Source organism: Mauremys reevesii, linkage group 23 (assembly GCF_016161935.1).
Source record: "Mauremys reevesii isolate NIE-2019 linkage group 23, ASM1616193v1, whole genome shotgun sequence".
NCBI classification, from domain to species: domain Eukaryota; kingdom Metazoa; phylum Chordata; order Testudines; family Geoemydidae; genus Mauremys; species Mauremys reevesii.
The window spans coordinates 21,671,288-21,691,818 of record NC_052645.1 but is presented as its reverse complement, the minus strand read 5'-3'; the positions used below and the strand labels follow the sequence as shown (position 1 = coordinate 21,691,818).

Genomic DNA, 20,531 nt, shown 5'->3' with positions numbered 1-20,531 from the left:
TAAACAGCAGCACCGACATGCTAGCCCTGGAAAGTCGTCCCTTAGGAAGCAGGCAGCAAATTTAATATGGTATAATGCAGCCAGGCCAAGCAATGAATGAGACGCACTATACAGTGAGGGGTAAGCGGCCTACACGTTACTAAGGAGCAGGGACAGCATGAGGGTAACAGGGCCGGGAGCGCTGGACTGAGATGACTCTACACAGATCAAACGGGTCTGGCCACACAGATCCACACTTCCATCACTGGAAGGATAAAGAAACAGCTCCGACAAACTCATTCTACATGGGTGGGGATGGGGGTGGGGTTTAAACAATTTTCAAATGATTTTTTAATTAACCCCCCAATCACATATTTACTCTTGGGTTAGAATACCAGGATATAGTAACGAAAGGAGTTGAAGTTCTCTCACGTTTGTAGTGTGGTGGCTTATAAAGAAGAGGCAGACAGTGAGTTTTCTAGCATGTGCTTGGGGATCTGGCCGGTTCAGATGTGCACATTAGCTGTGAAATATCACCCGGAATGGCAGCTTCTTCCCATACTCCATTCCCAGCATGCAGCAAAGGATTTACACTTTATAATTAACTCTTGTAACTTCACTGTAAAATTGGCTTAAAATCTCGTCTGCAGCTAGGGATGGATTCCATGCAGAGCCTTTGGTACTGTGCAGCGTCTGCACTGAAATCGCAAAGCTCCCGGTGCAACCAGAAGGAATTCTTATTGATTTTCAACACCAAAGTCATATATTTTAATTATTATGGCCCTTAGATATTTGTATGAATTAGCGACTTTTTAATTAAATCAATTCATTGCAGCACACAGTACATTTGCTCCTTGGAGTGCAGCTGAGTTTTAATGCTAGTTTCCAAAGACTGCTACTGAATGCTAGATTTTTTTTCAAAGGGAAGCTGGCAACTGGCCTGCAGTGTCATCTGCTAATGCATTCCTAGACTTCCACACAAATCTGCCTCAGTCTTGAACCACAGCATCCCTTGCTTGTCCAGTCCTGGAGCCCCACATGCAAGTCTGGCCCTGGAGAATATGTGCAGAAGAGAAAGTCACAAGGAGCAAACCAAGCATACGAATTGCTCCCTCTTATTTCTCCATGGGGGACATGCCACCCAGAAGGGAGTGGAGAGGAGTTTGGACCATAGCCCTGGACTGGCCTGCTAGCTAGCCAGCCCAGCAGCGGGGATCATACTGCAAAAGCCATACTTCCTGCAGCTCCAGGAATGGAGGAACCTGCTGGAGTCACCACCATTCCCAGAGCCCACGTCTCCATGCAGCCCCCCAAGCAAGTGCTTCTGATGCACAACGGGGCCCAGCATCGCTCAGACTACGTTATGACACACAGCCCTATCGGTGCATCCGGCAAGGGGCACTTGCATCGGTGTCTCTAAGACAGACTCGATCCTCTTATCGATCCATCCCAATCTTAGAGTATAACTGTTTGGCTTGGTTTGTTGTTTTTCAATCACTCCACGGCTCTGGAGTTAGATCAGGCCTCCTCCCGCAGATCTCAGTCCCCCAGACCTGTTGTTCTTGGCCAGGAATAACATATATTCAAAAGGTGTCTGGTGCATTCGAGGCAACATTCTGAATGGCTGTAATTCACATTCTCCATCGTTGGCTGTGCCCCTGCTATTATCTAATAGACCAGGGGTAGGCAACCTATGTCATGGGTGCCGGAGGCGGCACACAAGCTGATTTTCAGTGGCACTCAAACTGCCCAGGTCCTGGCCACTGGTCCAGGGGGCTCTGCATTTTAATTTAATTTTAAAAGAAGCTTCTTAAACATTTAAAAAACCTATTTACTTTACATACAACAATAGTTTAGTTATATATTATAGACTTGTAGAAAGAGCCCTTCTAAAAACATTAAAATGTATTACCAGCATGCGAAACCTTAATCAGAGTGAATAAATGAAGACTCGGCACAGCACTTCTGAAAGGTTGCCGACCCCTGCAATAGAGATTCCCAATGAGCACCAATAGGAGATTCCCACAATGCCTTCCATAAGTAGCCTTGAAATATATTGAACTGTTATTACTAGTGTTGAGGACAAAGCAGATGCTTGGGGTGATATCAGCCTGTATTGTTGTAATATTCGCTACAGTTCGCTTTCAGAGGAGCTGTTCCTGCATCTAGTGATTTCTCGCATGGCTCTTTGTAGCTGAAGGCATTGCTCCAATTCACCTCTAATAAACCTGTCCTCTCTTAACTCAGAAGATGACTTGGAGCTATTGTCCTCAGATGCAGAGCTGTGATCTTTACCCCACTGTTAAATCAGCTGTGACTTTTGCCTGATCTACTAACTGAGGAATTACCTCTGCAGGACTTACCAGGGAGGAAGGCCTTCAGTGTAAGGTAATGGGCTGGGACTCAGGTGGGCTGGGGTCAGTTTCCAGTTCTACCGCAGACTTTCTGGAGAAAAATCATGTCCTCTCTCTGTGCCCCAGTCCCCCCATCTGTTAAATGCCAATAATACAGACATGTTTTATTAGTACATGATCACTTGGATGGAAACTGCCTTAGCATCTGTACATACAGCCCCCCGCACAATGCAGCCTTGATCGCAGTAGGGCCACCCAGAGCATCTCTGGGTTCTCCCTGTGGCCTGTGGACTTTTCTCTACATCCTCATGAATATGTGATCAACGAGGGTGAAATTCACAATTGTATATTAAGAGCCATGTAGGCCCCACCCCCCATTTGGGGGTACTGCATGATAGACCCCGAACCCACAAGAGCTGTGCAGAGCCCAGCAGCACCTATTCTAGCCCAGGAACCGCAGTATTAGCCATTGAAGAGCAACCTAATATCCTGCCCATGGATTAGGGGAGAGGGTTCTGCCCCATAACCTGGTCTGGTTACTCACACCCAGCCCATTTGCTCAGGCTCTCTGTGTACGTCACAAAGAGGAGGGTGATTTTCAACCCCAGATTCCTGGCTTTACAAGGAAGATGGTAAAGAAATCACTATTCGGGAGGCTTTCCCCCTTTTCTCTCGTAGCCAGAGCCCGGGATTCTAGGGAGAGAAAACGATGCAGCGGTGTTCACAGCCCCTTTCATGACCACTAGCCACACATACTCCACCAACTGAGCCTCACTAGCACAAGTAGTTGTGGTAGGTGTATGTTTAGCTGCACTTTACACAAGGGAGAATTTCATATTGTTTGTTGGATGGCAACATTCTCAGTTTGCAACTCCCACTTCACCCCATATTGTGTAGCTATCACACTGTGGGTACAGACAAAGACACAAAGTGCAAAGGAAATCAGGAGTCCATTAAAATAAAATAAGGGACTAATTGAAGATCCCCTAGGAAACAGATTTTACAAAATCCTGGTAGCAGCTTCTGAAACAATGAACAATCCTTTTTAAACAGGTCTCTTTAAGGTAAATAAGTTTCTGTCTGAAGCCCACCAGCTCTAGATCATACTTTGGGCTGAATTCTTAACCCGTGATGCACCTCTGAAACTGGCATAGGCCCCCTATTGCTGACACTAGCATAAGCTCCTGAACAGAATTAAATTCCAATCTACATCAAGCTTCTGAGCTGTGCCACATTCCCAGCCAGAAATATACTACTGAGCTAGGCTAACCCTCCACCCCAACTGCTGTCTCAGAGCTGGAGCAGATTTCCATCTAAAATCTGAGTTCCTAAAGCAGAGTAGGAAACAGGGGCCTAGAGACCAGTTTTATAGTCCCCTAGCACCACCCCTAATAGCTTCTGGCCACTCAGCCGCCTCCACCTGATCCTAAGTGGACTCACACAGCCAGCCACAAATAGTGCAGCACCTCCCAGCCCAGCAGTTGGGGGGAGGAAAAGAGAAACCAGCTCTGCTGCAGTGGGGTTTTTACTGTCTAATCTCTCCTGGGGGTCAGAATTTTGATGTTCCTCAGGTTTCCTTGTGTGAGGGATCAGAGTTCAGTTCATTGCTGGAGGTAAGATTCCTGCATCTAAATCCTAAGTGATTTAGAGCTGTATCACCCTGTAGAACCACTTACATTGCATTTGAACCTATTAATAAGTTCCCCTCTCGGTCTCCCCTGTAGTTGGAATGGTGCTAGGGATTTCCAACTCTTTGAGTTGCCAAACTAATAATTTACCCACTTTATTTCCTGACTGGTTCTTAGTTTGCTTTACTCAGAATGAATGGGCAGCTTCATTAGCATGTATTGGGTTCACTTCATATTTAAATGCAGTCAGTTCCATCAGCTTTACATTAGCAATCGCTCCTCAGAAAAGGAGGCGTTTTTCTTTAAACCATGTGTAGTCATGGTTAGTCACTCACCTCATTTCCAAAAGGGGGTAGCAGGGTTGATATGGGGACGGTGCCCTCTAACCTACCTTTTACCTGCCTCTGACACAGACCTGTGCAGAGCAACTGGCTGCTCAGACCACTCGGAGGATGTTTTCTGTCCCTGTTTCAGTTCTCCAGGCTTGCTGCCCCACTGCAAACCTTGCTGTAGAGTTGACACTAGCACAGTAAACTCGAAATAGGTTTCTCAGCCTTTAGGGAGGTGTAAGCTCCCAGGTCCCTTTCTGGTGCAGGCTCAGCTCTTCACTCCATTAACAATTTCTGGACTCTTCACTAGAGCCACATGCAATTTCCAACCCCTTTGTTTCTCCCCCTCTCTTGCACTGCCCTTATGTGATTCATTAATTCCCTGTGAAAGTCCCCCCCTCCCCCTGTGCATTGGGCCAGCACAAGGGTTAGGTCACAGCGATGGGCCACATGAGCCTCCGTTTAAGGCTATCAGTGACGTACCGGCCTCCTATGCTGGGATAGATTCACCCTGAGTGAACCGTCAATCTTGCAGCTAACGGTCTCCCTTGTGTTATTAGCCAGCTAAAGTCTCTCTTGACCCAACAGAGAGCGAGAGCCTGATCCAAACTCAGTGACCTCAGTGAGTGTCTTTCTGCTCACAAACAACATGAGCCAAATCCCAGCTTTGTTTACATATGTGCAAGGCCCTGTGCAGAGTTGGTTGGGTGTGAATGAGGGCACGCTAAAGCACCGTGCCCATTTTGCAGCCAAAAATCAATCCTACAGGGTACAGCTGTGGCAAAGCATTAACTGTCCACTGCAGCTGCCTCCTTGCATGCAGCTTTCATTTTCCCCTCCCTGGAAGGCTCCTCATGTGAGCTGTGCTAGGGGCATGAAATGGGGCCAGCAGGGAGGCTGAAAGGACTGGCAGCTCTGCAAAGCACCTGAAGGAATGATTCATGAACTGGGTAAATTGTTCGTCAGTGTGAATAAGACCCTGTATCACTGCCAAGGTCACTAAGACCCATGGAGACTTGTGCTCCCTGCGAGTTGCTCTCTCAAGTGTCACATTTTTACAAGAGATCAGAACGTTTTTGAAGGAAGAACTTGCTCAGCTGGGTCAATTCCTCTTGTAGTTTTATGTTGCAGCTGCTTTGAACATGGGCATCTTCCAGTGCTTTCCTGCCTGCTACTTTCTCTGGGTTTAGCAGAGTCCCACTTCCATAGGCTTGAAAATGGAGATGGTGGAAAAACAGAAAAAGGGTCCTGGGAATTTTGGCTTCTTACCCCAATTTGTCATTTTTCAAAATTTTCTGCCTTTTTTAAAAAAAATTGTCACTTTTAGGGTGAGGGAAGGCGCCCCCCCCCCCAGTGTAACTATGCTGAACAGTCCAAATGAGCAATGTGGGGGGGGGGGGGGAAGAAGAGAGAGTACAGAGGCTAAAGAAATTTTTTTCCTTACCAGTTTCCATTGAAAACCATTGAAAACAGTGAACCATGACGTTTTATTAAAAAATGACATTTTGATGAAAAATGGTGTTAATTGAAAAAGTCAAACCCCTTTTCTCACCCTCAGCCACACAGGCAGTTTGAGGCTCCACCTGACTTTCCTGCTCAGCCTGTTGCTTTGGCAGTGATGGGAAGAGCAGCGGCTGCTCAGCCTGTACTGCTGCTGCCAGCAGATTGCAACGGAGGGGCAGGTTTCCTGGCCGCACCCTCCCTGCTCAGTGGCCAGAGGAGCTGGTTGGGTGCAGAGGGGAACGTGAACTGTGCTAGGAAAGGGCTGAACTAACTTCCTCCCTGCCCAGAGCAGGCAGCAAGCATGACTGTCTGAGCAGCAGCTCATTCTCTGGCCTGCTCCTGGAGCACAGCAGGGCAGAGTGCAGCCTAGTCTCCTCATGGCATTCACAGCATGTTCTCCCCCTTTGTGGGCTTGGCTTGGCTCCCCACTTTTGCACAGGTACCATCACCCCCTTTTAACTCCATGAGAATGGGTGCTAAGGAGGCTAAAATAGGTCTCTAAATTTCCCAATTATGTCTTTCACCTGCCCCTGAGCAGCAGCAGCAGCACAGAGCAATTTAATCACTCACCCAGCACTAGGCATTGGAGTCTACACCACATGGTCCTTTGAAACTTCTTGAAATCTATTACAGACCTTTGATCTTTTCCTACATAAAGGGCATTCTGGAGAGAGTGGATAGCATTAAACAGAAACAATTTTTCCATGGGGCTTTCTTTTCTCTCTCTCTTTCTTTCCTTTTTAAAGAAACCTTCATGTGACAAGAAGAACACTTATAAAAAGGCCCAACCAGGCTGAGTTTTGGGGTCATTAGCTCTTGAGTGGAATTCATTGTATTCATTTTATAAATGGTGAAACAGAGTCAGCTTGAAAATTCAGCATCTATTGAGAGCAAATTCAAAGCATGTGGCATCAAAATCACATAAAGCTGAACTGTTAAATATTTAGGGCAGATGATGAACAGCATGTCATAATATTTGTTGAATTGCATTTGCTATTTGATGCATCGTCTCACTTAAAGCCCTGACTTTTGCAGGCAGCAACAGAAGAATAAAAAACAAATCAGTTGACTGCCAGTATTTGGTTATGAGTGTGTGATTTAATTTAGACTTCATAAAACTAATATTGCATGCTAAATACCAGGTGGATATTAATTTTAATTAACGGAAGTTTAGCAATGCATAATTAACAGGCATTCAATTCACATACAATAATTCTAATGTAATGTAGGTAGAATCCTTATTTGCACTCCATTTGAATTTTCATATATGGAATCTTTTTATTTTATTACCATTCAGGGTCATACCTGGAAAGTAGTTCTCTTTGGAATTTGAGTGCTCGTGGATGGTATGGGAGACTGCAGGTTCTTGTTCATGTAGGAAAAATTCACCCAAGTGCAGAAGGCTGGCACAAGGCCACTAGACTTACGTTATGTCTACACCTCTGGCAGAATGTGGAGTACTGTACATAAGACGCATGCCTCCCCGCCCCAGCTCAGATATAAATAGCAGTTTAGATAGTGAGACACTGCTTAGGCGAGAGGAGTAAAGACATGCCAGAACCTTAGGGTGTACACCCTGCAGGGACCTCTGCACACTCAAGCACCGCCTTCACGTCTGCACTGCTATTTTAGCACTGCAGTGTCCTGCTGCCTGAGTTATTGTTCACCACAGTGAAAGGCTCCAACCACCTGGGAGCTTCTGGAGCTTTTCCTGGCTGCTTTTGCACTGCCAGAGCCTTTCAAAGTCGCCAGTGTATACAAGGTCTGGTACAAAGCCCATTGAAGTCCATGGAAAGGCTCTGCTCCAAATGGCTTAAATGGGGTTAAGTAACACAGAGCCCGTGTGCTGGCTCCACTCCAGGAGAGCAGGGAGAGAAGAGGCAGTGGCAGTAGAAGGTTCTCCGACACATCGTCCCTTTGCTAATCTGTCTCCATCCAAACAGGGGTGGAGGGTGGCACCATCTCTAAAGATGAGAGAGCTGGTCATTCCCAATGCACATTCAGACCTTGCCTTCTCTGCCCATGCTACTAATAAGGGTGTTGGTTGCTGATGGTTACTGGGGATACAGGCACTTGATGGGACTGGACTGGGATGATATCATCCTGGCATCACAGGCTCACACAAACAATGACCAGAGGGTTACAACCTTTGGCCATTTCCATTCCAGGCTGGATCCGAGCGCGTGAAATGCTATCTATTGCTCCTAGACAGCGTTCAGTTCCCTCGCCCTGGCTCCGGACATGTGGTGTTAGAGCTGATCAAGAAGTGAAAAACGACTTTCACCAACAATGCTGGAATCTCAAAGGGTTCCAGATTGATCCATTTCTTTTCAAAATTGTACTGAGAACTTTCTTAAAAGTGTATAGAAAATGTTTGTTGACTGAACACCTGGCTTTTGGCAAACAAACATTTTTGTTCCCTTGTTTAATAACTATTTTGACAACATTTGGTGTTTTCAATACACATTTTGATTTAAATTAATACAGATTTTTCTAAATACACCTCTACCCTGATATAACACGACCCGATATAACACGAATTCGGCTATAACGCGGTAAAGCAGCGCTCCCCCGGGGAGGGGGGCTGTGCACTCCGGTGGATCAAAGCAAGTTCGATATAACGCAGTTTCACCTATAACGTGGTAAGATTTTTTTGGCTCCCAAGGACAGCGTTATATCGGGGTAGAGGTGTAAGTCCATTTTTTTTAATAGAAAAGATAGCTGTGAAACTTTTTCAAACTCTTTTCAGTGCATGCTACATACTGGATACAACTACCGTGAAGCTGGTAACTCTGAAGCCAGGATCTGAAGGATCAGCAGTTGCTGAGAGTAAAACAAGTGGGCTTTTCATAATGTCTTTTTATTTACACTGATTTTTATCTACATTTCCTATTTACGCTTTTTTTAAAGAAAGTCCCATGACTTTCCTCCTTCCACTTGTTTAGTGGGCTGAATTCGGTCCATCTGCGGTATTTATGTGACCCCACCACGATAGTATTTGAGCACTTCACAGTCATTGACATACTTATCCTCACACTACCCCTGTGAGGTCAGGCAGTACATTCTACAGATTGGGAACTGAGGCAGAGAGAAGCTAAGGGACTTGCCCAGGGTCACACAGGAAATTGATGGCAGAGCAGGGAATTGGATTTAGGACTCCCACGTCCCAGGTCAGCACCCTAACCACTGGCCCATCCTAAGTCTCTGCAAAAGATGTTCATGATTTTCAACCACCTCTTATTCTTCCAGTGGATTTCTACCAGCGTAACTGCATTGACTGAAACAAAGTCCCACCTGATTTACCTGGGCAAAAGTGAGAGGAGAATCAGACCTGTACTGGAGAGGGGCTGGTGGCCAGAGTGCAACGGCCTGTGCTTAAAACCATTGCAGGTGTGTAATTTAATGGCCATGTTAATCAGATAGCAGCAGGTTTACTGGGGAATCTAGTGCTAATATTGAGCTTTGTAACATCCATAATAAATACAAAGTACTTTTACTATGCTGCAGTCTTTGTTACAAGCCCAGTCAATCACACACACAAGCCTGGATTTATTTCAGTTGCTGCATTGTTTTTCTGCTCCAAATTTTGGGTGGACTGTGCACCAGATGGACAACACGTATAATACAAGACTTCAGCACAGACAAATATATTTTTTAGTGTGTTTTATTGATGGCCATGTTGCCTAAAAATGGTATTGTGGATCCTTAAGAATTTCAAGCTTTCGGACACGTTCTTTTTTTTTTCTACCGTGCATTACAGTTTAAAGCATGCTTATGGTCCCAAAGAATGGCTATAAAAATGACACCTCTGTGTGCCTGATTTAGTCTCCCATCAGTGAATTTCCAGGGTAAATTTGCTGAGTTTACACAAGTCAAAATAAGATTTTTATTTATTTATTTATTTATTGGTGAGTTTCTCACTGCCTGTGCTGCCAGCTCAGCCTCATGTCTGGTTATGAAATTGGGCTCATTCTAATACGTGTGGGCCCCACCAGCACCACAGCTTCTGGAATCAGAACCTATCTGGCTGGATGAGTACAATTAAACCCAGCTCACTCTCCAGCAGCATGAACTAAAGTGGAGACGGACAAATACCGTGTTCCAATGCCTCTCCAATGGAAGCCAGTATAAGAAAAAACTTGAGTTTGTAATTAAACCAACCAGAGTAAGCTCAAGAGAACCTCTAGTTACCACTCACAAGGGAGTTACTCAAAACTTTAAAGATGTTTCGTTTTAAACAAGTAGGCCAGAGTTTTCAAAGTAATTTTGAGAATCTCAGTTTCTGGGAGCCCCTCTTGACCCACGTGAGTGCACTGTACTTTCTCAAAACTAGATCCTTTAAGGTGTCTGAACAACCAGTAATAGACACTTCCAAACTCCCTGATCAGTTTTGACTGTTCTAAAGTCTGCTTATCTGGTAAATTAAAAGTTTCTTGGCATTTTCATTGCCCTTATCTTGATAGTGCCCTATTCCCAGGCACTTGTGGTTCTTTTTGTAATTAATAGAGCATGCTAAAAAAAAAAAAAAGCCTGTTTCATTTTAATCATGTTTTATGCAAATTAGAAATGTAAATATCATGAAGAAATCTGTCGCTAACTTAATTTGTTTCTGCTGTAGCACTGTTGAAGGCCTTTGATCTCAAATTAGTGCTTTGATCTGCTCCCTTGATCAGGGTTATGCACATGCTGTTTGTAGTAGATGCTCTTTCTTAGACGTAAAAAAAATAATATCCGAATGGATCATTCAAAGAAATAGCACAATAAACATTGCCAATTAGACTGCGCAAACACGAGGTGCAAACGACTGAAAGTTAACTACCAGAGAGAGATTCCCAGCCGATGTAAATTGATACACCTCCATTGAAGTCTTTGGAGCCATGCCAGTTTATGCCCCGTTGAGGACTGCACCAATAGTCTTAAGTTAAAAGAACAAGGAGTCCTTGTGGCACCTTAGAGACTAACACATTTATTTGAGCATAAGCTTTCGTGGTTTGTTAGTCTCTAAGGTGCCTCAAGGACTCCTCCTTCTTTTTGCTGATACAGACTAACACGGCTGCTACTCTGAAATCCGTCTTAAGTTAGTGACTTACAAGATTCTGACATTTGGGTGAGGAGCGGGGGAAGTAATGCTCTCCAGTACGTACTGCTCACTTCTAGTAGCACCCACGCGGTGCGGGGCCCTGCCAACATTCATAGAAAGACCCAGCTCTGGCCCTGTCTTTGGGGCTGCCTCTTCCCCAACTCTCCCCCTCACCCACTGCTACTCAACCGCTGCTCACAGCTGGCAAGGACAGAGGTTGTTAATCCGATTAGCACAACAGGCAAGGGCTGGGGGGCACTGAGGGAGGAAAGCTCAGTGGTTTGAGCCTTGGCCTGCTAAACCCAGGGTTGTGAGCTCAATTCTTGAAGGGGCCACTTAGGGATCTGGGGCAAAATCAGTACTTGGTCCTGCTAGTGGAGGTAGGGGGCTGGACTCAATGACCTTTTGGGGTCCCTTCCAGCTCTATGAGAGAGGTATATCTCCATAACATGTATTTCCCCCTCTCTCAAGTGGCACTGATAGGCCCTATGGCATCTCCCTGTGTCCCTGGGGAATCTGTCCTGTGTGTGGGAGTGGCACTCAACAAACATTCATCTGTGTGCCAGGCCAGCGCAGCTGCTGCAGAGCTGAATAGCTGGTAGAAGAGAGACGGGAAGGAGAGTTAAGAACCACCAGCCTGGTGCCTGGATGCCCTCCAGAGGGCTGGGTCAGGAAAACGCAGCGAGAGCTGAGAGATTTGGCCAGTTCATTTGTTTCTGTGCAGCACCTGGATTTAATCCCCAACAAAGCCTGATCTTTATCTAGGGCTGCTGGTTAGTTTAGCAGGACGTAAAATGCAGCCAAGTGGCTTTGTAGAACAGCAGTTAGAGCATTTGGGTGGCAAGTCTTGTAGAGAAGCTGGCAAAGTGCTGGGGAAAAGCCTTTGGCCTGATTCTCCGCCTGTCCCAATGCACATCAGAAGTAACGCCCATGAGTTAAGGTGAGGGCTCAGATCAGACTTTCATAGGGGTTAGATTATCCCACATGTGTCTTGGGGGCTTCATGTACTTTCCTCTGCTGTGTCTGGTGCTGTCCATTGCCATAAACAGGGTATTCAACTGGATGGACCATGGGTGTGATCTGGGAATGTCCATGTCACTATCTAACTCAATGGAACCACTCTGATGGTAAATCAGCAGTAACTGCACCGAAATCAATGGAAAAGTTTAAATATTGACTCCAAGGAGGGGCCGGTGTCTGTTCTCACTTACACCAGTATTATACCAGCCTAACTCCCGGTAATTGAAAAGTTACTGGTGACTGGCCCTCTCTGTTAGGCAGGGGGCAGCAGATCCCCAGGGAGACGGTGACCTTGCTGGGAAGGGACCGGAGCCAGGCACTGCATCCAGGAAACCATAGGAGAGCCACAGGGACATGCCAGCCAGTCAGCAGGGAGCAAGATCTTCTGGTCTTAAGTAAGTTCAATACACTAAGGTGACAGCTGGCTTCTCCTGGAGATGGCTGCAGCTTCCCCCTAGGCTAGTTCTCCAGGGGGATGACAGCTCGACCTCCCCAGACCCAGTGGGTATCCAGGGCACTATGGAGGCACCAACTTACCCAGTCCCCAAGGGTGGTGATGAAGCCCTGGCCACAGTGCTCAAATTACATCCCACTGTGTCTGTCTGACAGTGCTGGCCCATCGTCCCATCAGTGTGATTCCCAGGACTCGAGTGCCCTGACGCATTCCTGGAGCATTTGATGTGACTTCTGTTTCCAGTTGCCAACCTAACTTTAAATACAGCATTTGGTGCTTAGGTGCCAGTGATCAGTGCCCTGTACGTATGCCAGACAGAAAGGGAGGGTGGAGAAACACAGAATCCTGAACTCAGCTCCTGGCAGGTAAGAGGAAGAGCAGGAATTCACCATGAGGGAACAGTATGAGTTAAAATGTCAATACATTTCCAATATTTATATCTGCCCAGAGATTCTGTTGCTGCTTTGGGATCTTAAACATAAAGATGCATATTAGACATTTCTGTACCCACACAGATGTGACAAAGTGGGGTTTTCCTCCTTATTATGTTGTACATGAGCCTATGTGAGTCTTACTGTGTGGGCCTCAATTTCCCTGTGTATTGCACAATGTCTAAGTGGTGGGAATTGGGTGTGTGACTTTTGCTGAGACCCTCGAGGACAGGTGAGGTGGCTCCAGCTCCCAGGAGGGGGATGCGACCAGGTGACACTTTGCCCAGGAAGTGAGACAAAGACCAGAAGGCATGTTGGAGGTTGGGTTGCTGGAAGCTGGGCAGTCTGCTCTTGGGGACTTGGAGACAGAGGAGTCCAGGACGTCCGGCCTGGGGTTCCCCTAAGTTGGACTTTGCTGAAAGTCACTGATTTCTGTGCTAACAAGTTCTGTTCTACACTGTATTCTTGTCGACTAATAACCCTTCTGTGTCACACGCTGGCTGAGAGTCACGGCTGACTGCAGAGTTGGGGTGCAGGGCCCTCTGGCTTCCCCAGGGGTCCCGCCCAGGTGGACTCACCAATGGGAAGTGCACGTTGAGAACAGGGGTGCTAGATGCTCTGAGGTCAGTCCCAGGAAGGCCATAGCCAAGGAGACTCCGTGCCCTGAGGCGAGTCACGCTACCCAGAGTCCTGGCTGGCTTCATACCAAGCAGTTCCAGAGCATCAGACTGTGACAACGAGCGTTGCTGTTTGGCTGTAATGTCTGAGAGGAGACAATCCTACATCCAGAGATGAACGATGGTCTGGTGGTTAAGGCTGAGACAGGGACTTTGGCTCTGCGGCTCTGGCTCTCCGGTGGGACCACGGACAAGTCACTTCGTCTATCTGTGCCCCCGTTCACCAGCTGTGGAAAGGGGGCAATAACCTTTCCTTTCTCTGGGTTATTTAAGTTGCAAGCTCTTGCAGGGCAGAGATTAGCTCTTACTATGTATGTACAGCACCTGTGCTGTTACTGCGATCCATAGAATGGTGTCAGTCCATCTGTCTAGTGCCAGGGAGATGAGCTGGATCTATTGGGCCGTTCCCGTCTCTGACATTGGAGATTCTGTTGAGTCCGGAGGTTGGTCGGGGTGTTGGGAGTATCTCCCAGCTCTTACCTGCCTTACCCCTGCTGCTAAAGCCGCCTGACACACCATGTCCTGACCGAGCTGCTCTTGGGGGAAGGTAGCAAGTTAATGCCGGGAAGAAGCTTAATAATTACTTCTCTCCACATGAGGAGTCACATCCTTGGCTGAGTGCTGAGCACATGTGGGGGGGCAGAGCTCTGGGGTCTGCGATATGCCTGTTACAAACACTATGCTGCCAGGAGCAGCCCCTGAGCATGGTAAACATATAGGTACAGACCAGAGACAATCACAGTGATAGCAAGAAAAGCCCAGAGCCAGTCTAGAGCTCATCCCTTCCCCTACATCGTCCTTATGCCACTCAGCATATGGTCTGACCCATAGTTATGAGATGTTTCAGGTGCTCATTCTGCGCTCATCAGCATGGCATCTTAGCCGATGAGATGGTATGTATGGTGGCACATGAGAAACAGCATATTGCTAAAGGCGCAGAGGATTATAGAGATGGTACCAGCTGGGAGGTCACCGTAGAGCAGGTGTCTTTTGTAGATGACCTTGACCCCAAATCCCTGTGCTGTTGAATCAAGCCTGCAGTCCCAAACAACTACTGACCTGAAAGCAAGTCCCCTGCCCTTTGCCAGGAAAAGCCCAATAGAACTAGGCTGTTATGTTGGCCAAAAGCGGCATCACTTCAAAGCCACCTCCAGAAAACGTAGGCAGGAAAGCAAAGACCGTAATGAGTGCAGAAGACTCCCTGAGACTCCTCCAATCCATTATCAACCCCCCACCTTCTGATCTGATGGGTTCTACTATCCATAACATGCAATTTCCATTAAAGGTGTCTCACCTTTTCAGACTCTCCCTATCTGTTTTTCATTAAAAAACAAGCCACCATATTCCATTAGTTTCTCATTTAGTGTGTGTAAAACGCTGATACGTACATTTTACCCAGGGTGTTTTTAATCAGTTAATTTAACCAGAAACATTAATAATGTATTTCTTTGCCCCTTGACTGCTCATCTGTTAAACAGCTTATACATGGGAGAATAATGTCACCCCCTGTGACATGAAGCATCTAATACAGTGCGAATGGAATAAGATTTTGCATGTTTAATGCCAAAATGAACAAAGAGGAAGATACTGTCTCCTGGGAACGGGTATTACGGGATGAATAAAACCACTGCAAAGGACTTGTCTTTCCTAGCAGCCAAGCAAATCCTTCCAGAAAGGACACACATTTTCTGTACTTCATTTTCTGCTTGGATTCAGTTTCTTGGCATTTCTCAGCACATTTTTGTTATGCTGCAAGACATGGTTAAAGCCGGGTCTCCATGAGGTGAACTTTCCAGCTTCAGCTGCATCCATGAAACCTCACCAAGGTATAATGGCAGGTGCTGGAAGCTGGAGAGTGCTGAGACCAGTTGAGAACTGAGCTGCACTCAATGGGTGAAATTCACGCTGTGCAGAAGTCCAGCAAGAGAGGCCTGTGTACCAATGGAGTCCCACAGCCTCAAAATCGGGCTGACGCAGGACTTTAGTGGCACGTGGTCCTCAGGCCTATATGCAGCAGAAAATTTCTTCTCAGCGCTTCTCATTCATTTTTAGCTGGTGAATTCAGCAACATCAGTTTGCCTGACTTTAAAAATATCTGCCTCCTTAAATGCAGACGTGGGCAGGAGACCCGAGCTGCGGAGGAGCAGAACCTGCTGAAGTCAGTGGGGAGCTGCAGTTGCTCCGCACCTCTGGAAATCAGCCCACTTATTTCTGTGCCCAAATTGGGAGTTAAGTCCCCATTTTAACTACCCACATTTGCAAGTTTTGGCCGTTTGTACTGAAGCCTAGCAGGGAGCTGCTGTCCTGGCCCTCACGGCTCTGCCCCAGGGAGTCTGAGCACGGAATGGGAGCCTGTGGCTGGGAATGCCTGGGATTTTGTAGTTTGTGATCACAATCTTACCTTTCCGTTCAGCATCTTTTCACTGCATCCCTGGAGCTACGGGCAGCAGTGATGAGATGCATCCCGCTGTGCAACAGCCTTGATGTCACACCCTGGCACGGGAAGGGAAAACGCTGCACCCCCCGAGGGATGAGAGACTCCATTAAGGAGATTTCTCCTTCCTCCGGTCGGCCTTGTGTGGAAGCAAAGCAGCACCTGCTAAATGGAGACTTTTCCCCAAGGACGGCGGGACCCACAGCAACTCTGCCTGACTCTCTTAGTCATGCTGCTAACACCTCTCTGGCCAGCCTGATCTTCAGTGTTGTGCTGAACTTTACTCTTACATGGAAAGGCTTTTAAAATGCACCCACCACGAGGATACTGGGAGATGTTATGCTCCGAGCCGAGGAGAGGGTTTCCAGCAACAAGCACTTCACTTCTCCTTCTTGGAGAGAGACTGTTTGTTAGCATTGAAGATTTGGTTTTCAGTCTGACACTTCTAAGTGCACTTGGGATTGGAGCCCAGACACAATCTCGTGTTTTCCCCACAGTTACAAGGTCGGAGGACAAGCTGAACAGAAGTGAAACGAATCTTTCATTGGGCTAACTAGAGAGAGGCAGAAGCTGGCTGGGCATGTCCTATCCCACGATGCTTCCCCGACCTTTCGGCCACAATGGCCAGCATGATTTGAGACAGGCTCTCGTGCTCTGGCTTTCGACTTGCATTCTGGATAAACCAACTGGTGTAAGGAACCCAAGCCCAGTGACATGCTGGGTGTGAAATACCGATGCTGCTGGTTTCCTCTCCAACCCCCCTCCCAGACTAGAGAAATCTGCCTTGGCAATAAAATGCCACAATAATCCTCCATTCAGGAAGGTTTAGAGAGGAAGAATGGTCCAGAGGGTAAGGCGCTAGCCTGGAGCTTGAGACACCTGGGTTTATTTCCTGGCTCCCTCACAGACACTTCATGTGGCCTTGTGCAGGTCACTTTGTGTCTCAGAGCCTCAGTTCACCATCGGGGCAATGGGGAGAACAGCCCTGCCCTGCCTCACAGTGGGGAAAAATGCCTTAAAGATTGTGATGTGCTCAGAGGTGACGAGGGCTCGCCAAGGGCCTGAGACAGACAGGAAACCAGCGCATAGCTAACGGGCCTGATTAGGATCTGTAACTGGGAAGTGACTCCACTGAAAACCACTTCATCACTGTGTATCTCAACTGTATTGTTACATTTATTCACCTACATTTGGGTTATTGCTGGTTATGTATCTTTTAAAACAAATTTTGTATTTGTGGATAATCTAAGCACTATAGCCAGATGGACAGACACTCTTTTCTCGACCTGTGTATTATATAATTTTTTTAACATTAACTTTAATAAAATGTTTAAATCGGAGTGCTTCACAGAGCAGGGTTTATTTCACACTCAGAACCCCCACTCTGAGGTTTTAGCCTCAGATGGTGAACCGAGAGGAGGAAAGAGATGAGGTGATTTGCCCAAAGTTTCAAAGAGAGTCTGTGGCAGAGCCAGACTCTGAACCCTGCCTCCTGAGTCCCAGGCCGCTGCCTTAACCACAAGGCCAGCCCACCTCTCTGCCTCAGGGGAGTCACACCAGTTCCACAAAGCTGTGAGGAGACACAGGCCACGTCTGTTTGCCTCTGCTGTACCCATCTGCACACCAAACCTGAACCCATATTACAGAGCTTAGCCTCTGAGGGCTTCCTCCAGCCCCAGGCAGAGGGGTTTAAGGTGTCTCTCCTCCAGACTGGAGATTACTTCCAGGAGCCTGCGTCCAGGATTTACAACGAGGGGTTGGTTTTTGGTGAGCAGCGCTGGTCCTCTGTAGTTTCCCCAAGCAGTCTGTTAACCCCTCCTTGGCTATGGTTCACGTAATCCAGGACAAAGCTAGGCTCCCAGTTCGAGGTATATCGATGGTTAGGACGTGATAGCCCCGTATGCTGATTGTTTGGGGTACGTGTATTTACAGAGCCCCCCGTGCAGCTTGGGAGCTGTGGAACGGTACGTGGAATGCCGGAGAACCGGAGGAGTTTCATTGGGCCGGAAGGTTCCCCATCCCAATCCCATGAGCCCACCACTGCTTTTCAGCACATGGCGTCATGAGGCTAGGGCCCAGGGACCATGAGGGGCAGATGAGATGTACGGCTCCCTCCCGGTCACCAGTAGATTTCCCGTCCCCTCTCTGCCACACACGCTTGCCAAGCAGTAGGACACTAGTCAGCACAGCTCTTTTCAAGCCAGGCTATTGGGGAAAGGGAAATAAAGCACGTCAGGTCTGTCCCTTAGCTCCAGCTGAGTTGCGCTCAGTGGTAGGAAGCGAGCTGAGGAGGGAGGAGATTTACTCTGTACTTGGAGGCTGTCCAGGAGCCTCAGGGCTGCTCCCAAATACACCCAGTTGCTCATGGTCCCACGCAGCCCTTCCAGCAGCCAGGGGTAACTGGAGCTGTGGGGGGCTGCAGAGGGGTGATGGCTGGATCTGTGTCACTCAAGGATTCCCCTTGTGCAGGGGAAAGGCCAAGGTGGCCAGACCTGCATTCCTCCCTGGCTTCCTTGATGTGGCATGAAGGAGTCGTAGTGGAAAGGAGCCCTGGTCCCTTAGAAAATGCAGGGAGAGGTGGCAGAAGACATGCCCTGGGAGAAGAATGTAGGGCTGCCCCAGGAAAGGCCCAGGTCCCGTCTTTTTTCCTTTAGAAAAGAAGGAAAACGCTGACTAGAACTCTGCCGGTAATGTTACAGTCCTGACACAGCCCTGCAGCGCCAGTCTCTGACGCAGGGGCTGTTTGAGAGCAGTTAATATTCACACGGAGAATCCCCTTCGGAGAGCTCAGTCCTGTAAGTAAGAGGCAGCTGATTCCCCAGGTTTCTGTTGCAGTCAGTCCATGCCTTTGTAGCCTCAAATTGCATCAGCTACATGACCACGTTGCATCACATTAGGCTCTGCCAAGCTGACGTGACAGGGCCAATGCATCATCACTAAAAGTGTACAGGGGGCAGGAATTCAGTTCCTTTGCTGTTCTGTCAGAGCAAGAAACCAATCTATGCCCTTAAGAAATCATTTTCAATTCCTGCCGTGGAGGAATTAAAATGTGCAAGTTCCAGTCATTGCACAAAGAAGAGCCTGGATCTTTGCTGCTGCTGAGCAGATCTCTCTGCCTCTGCCCCAGGAAGTAAACTCTGGGTTAGTGTTACTGCAGAGGTCTTACTTCCATCCTATCCATTGGGGCAGGAGGTGTGAGCTATGGGGCTGAGGGTGAGGGGTAGGGAGCACTAGGCAGGGAAAGGATCCCTTTGTGCATCTTTTGCATGCTAATAATTCCCACTCAGCACAAAGGATTCCTCAGTAAAATGTGAGTTGTAGGATGGAGTTTCCAGCTTCTTCTGGACTTTATCCTCCCTTCCTGCTTCATAAAGAGTCTTCCACAGAATTGCTGTGTGACTTTTGGAAGACACCAGATTGCACTACCATGGGGGTGCAGGGACTGGTGAGCTCCAGCTCACCTGGCACTTAAGCTCAGGGCCCGTGTCATGAATAGTTTGCAGACCATGACAGCCCGGTTATACACTAATTGCTGTTTGGAGCACAGAGACGGGAGAGAAGGCCATTCTTGAGTAGATCAATCACTGAGTCTCTTTCTCTCTTATCTGTGTATTCGTTCCCTTTTGGATGGAGTTGATTTCACTACATTTATTTCATATTTTCACTTCCAAGAATAATTTTTCACAAGCTAAGAGGGAAACTCTTGGTGAAGTTTAGCTCCAACCCCAGAGGCTCAGAACAGGGTCAAACCCCCTGGTGGGGGGGATTCCTCTTTATGTTCTGATGGGATGAGGCTAACTTATTTCCCATTGTTCCCATTAACAACACACTGGAAACTAACGGCCTTGTGGACCACAGGGATTTTCTTCCTGCTGAGTCACTTGGTCGGTTTGCAGGTGTGAATTTTCAAAACCTTCCCTGAGCATGGACACAGCAGCATTATCTTCCTTTCCCAGGGGCCATACAGAGCACTGCCTCCGCCTGAGCACTGCCCCACCCATCTCTGCCTTGGGGGAAAACCCCTTGCTGGATTCTGAGCACTGAGGGGTGGGGAGTCAAAGCCTCTGGTGTCTTCACTCGGTTTCCCGGTCGGCTGCAGCTCTGTGACTCTCTGGCAGTCATTCCGGAGGGAGGGATTCGGAGAAATTATATTCTGGAGACTCGTTTTGTTAGTTTGTCATATAGAGCAGTGATTCTCGACCAGGGGCCCAGGGCTCCTTTTGGGGCCATGGGCAGGTTTCAGGGGGGCCGCCAAGCAGGGCCAGCATTAGACTCGCTGGGGCCCAGGGCAGAAAGCCGAAGCCCCCCCGGCATGGGGCTGAAGTCCAGGGTCCTGAACCCAGCCACCTGAGGCTGAAGCCGAGGAATGTAGCTTCACGGGGCTCCCTGTGACCCCGGGTACTTTCCCTGCTTGCTGCCCCCTAACGCCAGCCCTGGCTTTTATATGCAGAAAACCAGTTATTGTGGCACGGGGGGGGGGGGGCGTGGAGTTTTTATAGCATGTCGGGGGGGGAGGGTATCAGAAAGAAAAAGGTTGAGAACCCCTGCCATAGAAAACAGACATTTTCCCCACTCAATCTCATCAGAATAATTTGTCCCAGTGCCAATTTTTTTTGCAAGTTTCACCACAAAAATAGAACCA

General features: G+C 47.8%; 1 protein-coding gene and 1 long non-coding RNA gene across 12 annotated transcripts in view; one reads left to right on the top strand and one right to left on the bottom strand.

Moving 5' to 3' along the window:
• Nucleotides 1–770: 770 nt before the first annotated feature.
• On the bottom strand, nucleotides 771–3,655 carry LOC120389191. The gene is made up of 3 exons (XR_005590807.1): nucleotides 2,878–3,655; nucleotides 2,343–2,468; nucleotides 771–1,031 (listed from the first exon to the last, which is right to left on the bottom strand). It is a non-coding gene; the product is annotated as an uncharacterized LOC120389191 (long non-coding RNA).
• Nucleotides 3,656–3,808: 153 nt separating this feature from the next.
• The window catches only part of GRIK3 (glutamate ionotropic receptor kainate type subunit 3), a 118,013-nt gene continuing 101,290 nt past the window's right edge, over nucleotides 3,809–20,531 (top strand). For 2 of the 11 annotated variants that reach the window (XM_039511555.1, XM_039511557.1), the window contains exons 1-2: nucleotides 3,809–3,946; nucleotides 9,043–9,183. Coding sequence is in view for 4 of the 11 variants with exons in the window: in XM_039511553.1 (XP_039367487.1) it covers nucleotides 5,225–5,240 (16 nt within the window). In the remaining 7 variants the exon portion in view is untranslated. Of the gene's footprint in view, nucleotides 3,947–5,023; nucleotides 5,241–7,090; nucleotides 7,140–9,042; nucleotides 9,184–12,150; nucleotides 12,289–12,628; nucleotides 12,713–20,531 lie in introns of those variants that run through there. The other 9 variants (XM_039511556.1, XM_039511558.1, XM_039511559.1 and 6 more) reach the window with 9 other exon arrangements.